At 42.9% G+C, this 10,557-nt stretch overlaps 1 protein-coding gene across 1 annotated transcript in view; it reads left to right on the top strand.

Annotated features, from left to right (window-relative positions):
* Positions 1–362: 362 nt before the first annotated feature.
* Positions 363–10,557, top strand: part of LOC118684075 (neural-cadherin-like) — a 40,638-nt gene continuing 30,443 nt past the window's right edge. The window contains exons 1-8 of the mRNA XM_036378770.2: positions 363–492; positions 935–1,160; positions 2,475–2,679; positions 3,045–3,156; positions 6,292–6,541; positions 7,470–7,612; positions 8,277–8,449; positions 8,795–8,963. Of these exons, the coding sequence (XP_036234663.2) occupies positions 363–492; positions 935–1,160; positions 2,475–2,679; positions 3,045–3,156; positions 6,292–6,541; positions 7,470–7,612; positions 8,277–8,449; positions 8,795–8,963 (1,408 nt within the window). The remainder of the gene's footprint in view (positions 493–934; positions 1,161–2,474; positions 2,680–3,044; positions 3,157–6,291; positions 6,542–7,469; positions 7,613–8,276; positions 8,450–8,794; positions 8,964–10,557) is intronic.

The raw sequence follows: 10,557 nt of genomic DNA, 5'->3' as shown, positions 1-10,557 counted from the left end.
TCTCTACATTCCATAATATATTCTTTTTAATTTGTAGTCAAATCTTAAGGCCGCTTTTAGAACACAAATGTTCTTAGGAAAATTTCTTCAAGAAGCCCATATATAACTTTAGCATCTGTTAGTGACTTGCTGTGAATTAAAAAGGCTTGAAAATAGGTCTCCCTAGAGGTAAAAAATAGTGTGATTAAATCTCTACATGTCCTTTGCAGTGGAAGCTTCCTTCTCAGATACTAATGGATAAGATCTTAGCGTTAAGCTGGTGACCAAGCTGTCTAGAAAAGCGTGTGTGTTTTGCAGATGATGACTGGTACCTGTGCCACGTGACTCTCCTTGCCCCGGAGGAGGAGCTGCTGTCCTGGGCCATGTACCCGTACCCGTACCTGGCGCGCGTCGACCCCGATGCGCGCAAAGGCGCGCTCGTCTACCAGCTCACCGCACGTTGCAGCAGCCCTGGAAACACCTCTGCTGCCATAACCTACACTCTCATTGCAGGTAGGGCTGGTCTGAACACAAAAGGTGAAATTCTCTTTAGTTGCAAATGTTTCTTACCAAGTTTACAATTTCATGGGTAAATTTTTCCCTTGGGGAATCCTTAAAGATACAACAAGTACAGCAAACAGAAGCTGGAAATGCTTAAGTAAAAGTTACATGGATGGGAATCTTTCTTCTTGCCATTTTCTTTGCTTATTTTGAAATTGATGGCAGCTTTACTGTTAGCTAACAGCTCCATTTCTTACTTGTTCTTGTCTCTGTTACACTGCTGGTCAACAAAACAGTATGTGTGAAAGATAAGGTGGACAACTGGAAAGGTAAAAAGAAGCATATACAAGGACAGAGGTGGATGAGTTGAGGATGGCTTACTTTGAAATGGTGGAGGTGCCAATGTTCTTGCTGTGGGGCCTGTCTCAGAGCAGCTTTGTGCATGTGTTGGTAGGTGGTGACGAGCGATTCCGAGTGGATAAAGACACTGGCATGATCATGACCACTGGTCTGCCTTTGACGTGGAACAAGGAGTATGTGGTGACTGTGGAAGCCTCTGATGAGCAGGGCAACAGAAGCCCCTACGCCTCTGTTTCCATCCTGGCCGGCTCCCGCCCCCCACAGTTCACAAACATGTCCTACAGCGTGTTTGTCCCTGAAAACACTCCAGCAGGAGAAAAGTGAGTTGGACTTGGTTGGGTGACTCCGTCCCTGCAGTCTGAGAGGAGCTTCACAGAGCACAAGAGGGTGAAACTGTTGTGATTTGCTTCTTAGGGCCATGCATATGCATTTGTCTATCACACTTTAAAAATAATGTTGTGTTTTCTAAAAGAAATTATGCCTCTTTTGATCTTTCTCCAGTATGACATGAGTCTCCATGTGTCACATGTAGTCTGGGATGCTGGAATTATTTTAATGCTTTTGGGATTTTAGTGCATTGCATCATGAATTAGAACAGCCGAACTACTGGCTATGCATCTCCTAGTGATTTAAACAAATGCTTGAAAAATAGTCTTTTAATTAACCAGATCTGGAGTTGTTTGTGTCCTGTTTGACTTGTATTTAAATTTCTAGAAAGACAAGTCATTGCGAGAGTCTTGAGATAACAGCAGCAGTGTGAAGTACAAAGAGATAAAGCTCAGTCTCCAAGGGGCTCTGCTGTTGCATGGAGAGTGGCTAAGCCAAGCCACAGTGGGGAGATGCTCTCAAGCTGGCTCTGGGTTTATTGCTACTGTTCAGCTACTTGAGAGCAGAATGGGCTTTAAGGCCTCTAAGGAGCAGGTGGAACAGTGCCATAAGGCCTCTAAGGAGCAGGAAACCTCGAAATAAACTGATGACCTAGGAAAAAATTGTTGGAGATGTGCCACTAATCCTTAAGAGAGACTGAATGAGAAGGAGGAGGGAAATTTCTCTACTTCGCAGGAGCTTTCAGTGAGATGAGCTAAAAGTGTGTTATGCTGGTGAAAGACTGGTGTGAGAGGTGGAGCTTCAAAACATAAGTCACAGCAGGGAGGCAAATATTCCTTTGATATCCTGCCAAGGTGGACAGCAGGATCTGGAAAGCTCTGTGCTCCATGGGTTTCCCATCCATGTGTAAACCCATTTCTTTTCTAAATAAACAACTACAGAGAAACTCAGAAGTATAGTAGATCACTTATTTCTGAATAACTGAGAAACTGGGGGTAAACTAGTAACTGCTGTCAAGTATTTAAAAGGCTACAATAGGAAAGAAGAAAGCATTTTATTGTTAGTGGGGGTTGAAATGGGTTGTTATTTCAGCACTGCTATGTCAGTGAGTAAGTTTGGTGAGAGAAGAGAAGGTAGATGGGCTCCCTGTAGCAAAAGGGGTTTCCAGTCTGGATACAAAACTGAGCCAAACATTGACAGAGAGTGAGCAAGACAGCTTTCTTCATCCTATGCTCCTCTAGGTGCTGAGGAGACAGCTTTTGTTGTTATTGTTTTGAAGCAAAGGGTTGTTCTCTCGTTCTTTGCAGAGTAGCAGTTGTTGAGGCTGTTTCTTTCCAGAGCCAGCCTCTTTCCTACACTCTCCTGACAAACCCCTCTGGGCTGTTCCGGGTGAGGCAAGAGAGTGGAGAGCTCAGCCTGACCCACCCCGTGGACTACGAGAGCGAGCACCACCTCTACCACCTCCTTCTGAGAGCCATGGAAGTTGAGAGCACTCTCAGCAGTGTGACTGAGGTACAGGAATCTCTTCACTCCTACCCATGGTCTGCAACCCCTTGATCCAGGACCAGTTACACAGATGGATAGCCCAGTGAGGATGCTGGGCAGGGGGGAGCCTTGTAGTACAGGCAGAAATCTGGGTTCACATCTGGACTCTGCAAATACCTCTCGTATTACTTTGTGGCTTTCAGTCCCGTCTTGGGTGTGGAGGAGAAAACACTTCTCTGTGTGTTACAGGAGTAGTGTGAGAAGAATAGCATCAGAGGTGTAAGGATGGGACAGCAGCAAAAGCACTGAGTGCCACTGCAGTGTCCAGAAAGAGGTGCTCCTTTAGCAGTGTAGGAGCTAAAATCCACTCTCAGTGTGTCCTTTCTCCTCAGGTCATGGTCCATATCACCGATGAAAACGACTGTTCTCCTGAGTTCCAGCGCTCCATTTACAGCAGAGACAACGTTCCTGAAACCATTCCCGTTGGCACATCTGTTCTGCAAGGTGGGGACCATCCTGTCATCTCTCACTTCAGTCCTGCCACAGACCTGCTAGTTTGTTGCCTTTCCATGTTCTGGCCATGAGGAAGTGCTCTCTTCCACAGGCACTGCCTTGGTAAGGTGTGGATGGCAGCTTTCCTGGCAGTCTGTGGATGACTTTTAGCTAGCCTGGAAGTAGAGCTGTGAGTGTCTTCAGGTGAGGATCACTGTACTGTGCCCAAGGAGAGATCCTGTGGTATCCAAGGGCAGTTAAAGCAGCTGATAGGAAGTGACTTCATTTCCTTTAAATGTTGTAGCTGTCTTTTAACTCATCTTGGTAATCTTTTTGTGTGCCAGAAGCAGCTACAATTAGTTTTACTTTCCTTAATGTGTTAAGAAAAAAAACCCGGGCTTTTTAAAATGGGCAGCTAGTTTTGTCAAATAGGCATTAACGCTGTATAACTGACTTGCAAAGTGTTAAAGAAAAAATATTTTGAAAGCCTGTGAACTTAAATTTATGGTTGTGGCTTACCAGTCATCATCCCATGTTTGTTTTTAACATGGCCATGTGTCACTTGCATATAAATCCTGAGTGCACAGGTGACATTTTTAGAGGCTAAAATAGTATGCTGATAAAAGACTTCAGGGGGTAGGGACTCTGAGAAATGAGTATGTGCCAAGGCAAGATACTTAGCAAAAAGATGAAAATATAAATTTCCCAAAGCTGGAGCTGAACTCTGCAGGTTGCAGAGGTGATAAGTTTAGCTTCCCTTGTGTAAGGGGGCTGCAGGGCCTGCTTTCTCTAAACATTTGCAAAGAGAGTTCAGAGCTTGTCAGGCTTAATTTTTAGATTTAATTGCTCTTGGGAAGAAAGCAAATGATCAGAATAACCAAATCCTAAAATTCCTAAGCATGTGATTCTCCTTAAAGAGATGAATATCCTTCTGTCCAGAGGACTTGTAAAGCTCATCAAAATTCTACTTGTGGGGGAAAAAACTTATGCCCCATGTCCAAAGAAAGCAGAATGTCAAAGCTGGGCAATTGCATCCCACGTTGTTGGCTTGCCATATGGTGTACATTTCAAGAGGAACATCCATCTTAGAAAAGAAAATGTGAGGTGGAAGTATAGTGGCAGTCAGTGGAAATGGGTGTGTGAAGACTCACTTGCTGTGGAAGGGCTGAGCAGGGTTGTTAGTGGCTGCAAGGGAGCTGTACCTTGTGCAGATGAGACCTGGGCCACTAACTCTGACTGCCAAGGTAAGTGTCTCAGGAAAAAAAGACAAAGATCTCTTACCCTCACTGTAGCTCCTTGAGGGATGGGATGTTGCAGCCTCAGAATGACCCACAAACAGAAATAAATGCAAATATGACAGCTTTTGCCATTCTGGGCCTGCCTGTATCTGTTGGTGACAGTGAAAAAGGTAGTGTGATAAATGCTTTTGTTAAAACTGTGGGTGATGCCAATGTAGGTTTCAGTTTTCAGCTGCTTTTAATTTAGCACACTCAAAGTCTGGAGCATGGAGGGTGCTCTCAGAAGGACCCTCAGCCTTCAGCTGCACCACTGTGCCAGCAGAACAAGGCTTGGAGCTGTAGCTGGCAGCTCAGTCAGCTTTTGAGCCAGAGGTAGCTCACACTAAGCTAGTTCAGAACATGTGCTAAGCCAGCACAGAACTGCTGTGCCTGGCATATGAGCCTTAAAATATCCTTTGCAAGGCACACCAGTTTCCAGGATGGAATGAAATGGAGGGGAATGGGAGTCCCAGGTGCTATTGGGAAGTAAGGCATGTTTCTGTCATGTACAAGTAAGTGCCACATTCCCTATTTGCCAGAAAACATCTGGGGGAAAAGAAGCATATCGTTAAGCACATAGAATATATTTATTTGGAAAAGAAGCATATTGTTAAGCACATAGAATATATTTCTTTGAGTGGTTAAATGGCTCACTAATGGCTGTAGATTAAATCTGAATTTTTCAAATCAAAAATGTTTTTCACATTCTGCATGCCTTTCTAAAAACAATACTTAACCACTATATTAGGCAGATTTAAATCACTGTCATTTTAGTCTTTGCATTTTTAATATATTTTGTCTGTCAGTGCAGCAAGAGAGTGATTAACATTAAAGCCCTTGATTTTGTAGTCTGTAACACAAACATTTATTCACGGCAGGATTTGGAGAGATTTTGAACAAAATGTTACAACCACTCTAAATATCCTTGTAAACAATGACATAGACAGATGCAGTCAAATTTTTTTGCAACTAAGTAGAACAGTTCTTCAGTGTACTTTTGAAATCATTCTCTGCTCCTTTCATATTTTGAGTTAGTATTCTGATAGAGACAGGTTGTTTCTGCCACCCCTCTGTGAATGATGCTGCAGCTGTTCGCTGGGGTGTCCATGCACTGCAATCACTGTTCTGCTTCCACAAGGCTGTGTGCTACCGGGGTGGCTGCATCTGGATCCTACTGCTAGAATAAGGAGTTTGTTTATTACCAGTGTAGGAATGATGTGAAGCCTCATTTTTAGGCTAGAAAAATTGCAAGGTAATTGGAGAGGTGAGCTTCTGCTTTTAAAAATCACTTTTGATGCTTTGTTGTGCTGGTTTGCTGCTCCTGAGCAGATGGGACACTCAGTGTACTGAATAAACACTTACTGGGGAAGAATGTTTAATCACTCTTTGCACCTTGAAGCACCCGGTAATTAAAAAGTATATAACTAGCTGGGAGCTAATTAAATTTGAACATAGCATTCCTGGGACAAGTGAGGAACCAGTTTATGACTGATAATGTTAACCAACATGCATACTGATTGTGTGCTAATTACCAGTGTTGACTGCTATTTGTGCAAAGCATTTTGTGCAGTGCTGGGATCACAGCTCTTGCAAATTCACCTGACTGAGATCACTCGGGCTGGGTTGGAGCAGAGGGAAGAGTTGTTTTGATTTTTCACTCCCAGCCTCCTGCTAAGTTCCCAGATGCTAACCAGAAAAAACAACAACAAAGCAAAAACAAAACAACAAAAAAAAACTTTTATGGATGAAACAGATTTAGGTGATGCCTGTTCTCAAAAACTAACAAAAAAACAGAGTTGGCTTGGTGGTAAACAGCATAACCAAACCTCCTTTGCAGTATGACCATTCTGTTAAATGTGTTCTCTAACAGTGCTTGCAACAGACTGCGACTCTGGCTCCAACTCTGAGATCTCTTACTTCATCCAGAGCACTGATTTTTCCATCACACGTCACGGGGTCATCAATTCTAACCAGAGGCTGAACTTTGAGCAAGCCAACCACATGTACGAGTTTGTGGTGATCGCTGTGGACAGAGGACACCCCCCTCGCACGGGGACGGCGTCCGTGCGCATCCGCATGGCCAACGTCAATGACGAGGCTCCCGTCTTCTCCCAGGCCCTGTAAGGCACCCTCAGCACCTGCTCTGCTCTTAAATGATGCTGTTCTGACATGTAACCTTTGTAGCACTTGGCTAAATGGTCACTTGTTGTTTTGTGCAACTGTAAATACCGGTGAAATTGAAGGGTAATTTCTATATAGAAAGGCTTTACGAGTTGGACTTTCATTTCTAGATTGTGTCTAAAAAAATACATCATTTGTGATACCAGTATATTGACTTTATAGAGAGAGAACAGAATGAATCAAAGACCTATCTATACAGGGAATGATTTTGACTGTCTTGACTCCTAGGTCTCAAAGTGATTATCCATGTATAAATAGGTGACAAATAAATATGGTAGTTAGCAAACTACTACCAAAATTGAATTTTAGCACCAAAAGATTGTATTATAAGCTAATTTCATGAGCCCCTGCTTCTTTAAGACTCCCTTTTCTTTCCTGTCCTCAATCTAGACAGTTCCTATTCTTTGCACAATTTTGAAGTCTGAACATATTTTAAATACAAAACATACATATATTTATTTACAAAATTAAATACTTTTTAAAATTTCATCTCTGTAGTATCTGATGCTTTCCATTAATATATAGGGGCATAAGAAACACTGCATGGCAGATACTAGTCCTTTTACTCAACTTTAGTAGATAGATGATCCTGTTTTACAGTACAACATATTATGGTGCACATTGTTATCCTCCAAAGGCTCCTTCAAAATTATCTATACCAAAAGTACAGGATTACAATCCTAAAATAAGTACCAAATATTGAACAAAGAAGACCTAAGTCATATCTTGAACCAATTTGATTCCATGATTGCATGCCCAAAGCTTTAAAAAGCCATTCATAATGAGTTCATACTGTTGCTGATGGTTAAGAGGATGATGGTTATTCTGATACTTTGTGTGCTGCCATTGCTCCCTTGTGTCCATCAGTTACAGGACCTTCCTTTCGGAAGATGCTGGTCCCGGCACCTTGGTGGCGACTGTTCAGGCAGAGGACCCTGATGGAGACGGGCTGCTCTATCTGATCACAGGGGGCAATGAGGAGGGCAACTTTGAGCTGGATAGCCAGAAAGGTAAGGAAAGAGGGTATAGAACTCAGGTATTTACTGTCTAATCTCTATTGACTCTGCCCCACCTGTGTGTCAAGAACCATAAGAGAGCTCCATATTTACATAATATGCAGATGGGAATGCTTTGTATCAGTGAGCATTAGTTCTTTGATATGATGGTGTTGTTCTTCTATTATTTCTCTAGAGTCTTATAATGATATTATCAGATTTCTAAAGTCCATACCTCTTTGGTGTATTCTTACAGCTGCCAATCTTCACTGACTCCTTCTGCTGCATGCTGTTCTCTCTCAGGTCAGAGCTCCCCCAAGGCTCTCCCTGACTGGCTATCCCGCCCCCTTTTATCCCAGTCATCTTCCTTGGTTACAGCTGCAGCCCAATGAAGGACATCGCGGCTGCAGCCCATCAAGGGCAACCGGGACCTCTGGGGCAAAGCCTCTATACAGATATTCAAATACATTTCCTCTACTATATGATGGTTGTTCTTTAACTATCAGCCAAAACTTGGGATCCTGGTCCAAGCCTGTGCAGACTAACATGAACAGTTACTGTGCTTTGCTACCAAAATACAAACTGAGCCAGCAATACAGTGACAAAGAAATGTGATGCTCACTTGATTTTGTGTGTTTACAGAGTACATTAACATGACACTTTATGCTTCTAAATTCAGGCATCATAAAACTCCGCAGAAACCCACCACCCAGTCTGAAAGGGCCACAGTACACCCTGAATGTCACGGCCATAGATGACAATGCCTCGGGGGGACCCACTCCTCTGAGCAGTTTTGCTGAGGTTATTGTAGGAATTAATGACGTTAATAACAACAAGCCTGTCTTTAGAGAGGTAAGATGTCTTTCTGCAGATACTCTTTTCCCATCTAAACTATAACTGGAGTAATAGTCTCTATTGCTACTGGTGGCTGCTGGTGGGCTGAAGGGTCTGTATGTGCAGAGCAGAATGAACTTGTAAGTGAACAGAAGACAGTTCTCTTCCTAGAGGAAGTATAAAATCTTCATCCTCCTTTTTCCTTCCTCTCCCTTAGAGATTGATTTCTTTATGTGCATAAGTAAGAGTAGTGATTTCCTTCCAAGTTTTTCCCAGACCTGCTGGAAGAAATATTGACGCTGTGCAGCAGATTCACGTGACTCTGTGTAATATTTAGGGTCGGATGTTTGGGTGTGTTTTTAGTGCGCTTACTACAGTGACAGCACCTGGGTTCTGGAGAACCAGCCTCCAGGCACGAGTGTGCTGCAGGTGGAAGCCTATGATGCAGACCTTGGCATCAATGGAGAGGTGAAGTATGGGCTCATGCACCGAGATGGAGCTTCCCTTGGCTTCAGCATTGACCCAGACACAGGTCAGTAGCTTCAGGTTACTGAGAAAAAATGAAAATGACATTGTATTGTAATGAAAATGCTGCTGTATCAGTATGTTCATGTGGGCTCATGCTTAACCATGTAACTGCAGGGTTAGCTGTGACAGTTGATAGGATTAACACTGGTAAATGCTCAGGGTATGTAAATAGCCATGCACATAGATTAGATAGGATTGGATTAGATTAGATTTAATGAAGGTTGTAGTGATTCAAATCATAGTAGCATAGAATGGTTTGGGTTGGAAAAGACTTAAAAGATTATTTATTTCCAACACCCCTGCTGTGAGCAGGGACATCTTCCACTAGACCAGGTTGCCCAATGCCTCATCCAACCTGGCCTTGGACACTTCCAGGGATGGGGCTTCCACAACTTCCCTGGGCAACTTGTGTTGGGCAGTGTCTCACCACCCTCACAGTAAAGAATTTTTTCCTAATCTAAACCTGTTCTCCCTCAGTTTAAAGCCATTACCATTTGTCATATTACTATATGCCCACAGATCCTCTCCAGATCTTGTGTAAGCCACCTTTAGGTACTGGAAGGTGCTGTAAGCTCTCCCTGGAACCTTCTCTTCTCCAGGCTGAAAAATCCCAGCTCAGTCTGTCTTCACAGGAGAGGTTTCCAACCCTCTGATCATCTTCATGTCCCTCTTCTGGATTCACAGATCCACATCCTTCTTATACTGAGGGTTCCAAATGCAAATTAAATAGGGAAACCAATCCCAGTTCAATAAGAAGATAAAAATGTGTTCTGTATTGCTTACCTTCTTACTTGGGTCAAGGGTAGCTATGAAAATGCAGAGCAGAAAGTGTGATTTTTACAGGTTAAGTTTATTCTTCCCTGTGATGTGGCCACAGTTTATTTCTTATTTCATGCACAAATAGGAAATCCAGTGCACTGCAGGCAAAACCCTCATACCAGAACAGGGCAATGATGTATTTATATATGATTTATTTCAAATGAAGATGTTATGCAGTTGTTGATATTTCTATAGTCAAAATAGGAAAATGGGATATTGTTATCTCCAGGACTGTGCAGGAAATTGGAAAGGACTACAACAGAGCTGAAGAACTCTGAGCATAGGAGAAAAATAGGTCTAGAAGTGGCCTCAAGAAGGTCAGTTTGAAATCTGCTAACCAGAAGAAAATAGCTGAGGTAGGGAGAGACTTGATTAGTAGGGAGGAAAACCTGAAGATTTGGAGAAAATGGTTTGATTTATCTGCTATATGATTTTACCCAATTTTAATCTGTTCAATGAGACAGCCTCCAACTCCTGTAGCAGAGGTTACTTTGGTCATATCACTTGTGTCTTCTGTGGTGTGACTCTTCCTCAAGTAATAATGAGCTGATTCAGTTACTTGGACTAAACCTAGAGAGGCCCTTCAATGAGAAGGAGAAAGTCCTGTGCTCCATGACCCATGAGATAACAAGATACTCAGACTGAGCTTCTTATCAGGGCAGCAGGAAAAAGGTGGCATGTGAGGACAGGAGAGACAAGAGAACTGGAATTGGTCTAGTCCAAGAATGCCTTGCAGGGTCGGTGAGGATTGAGCTTCATGGCTGTGCTGCACGTAGTCA

Source organism: Molothrus ater, chromosome 1, assembly GCF_012460135.2.
Source record: "Molothrus ater isolate BHLD 08-10-18 breed brown headed cowbird chromosome 1, BPBGC_Mater_1.1, whole genome shotgun sequence".
Taxonomy (NCBI): Eukaryota; Metazoa; Chordata; class Aves; order Passeriformes; family Icteridae; genus Molothrus; species Molothrus ater.
Note: the sequence above shows the minus strand (reverse complement) of the source record. Positions and strands in the feature narration are given on the sequence as shown.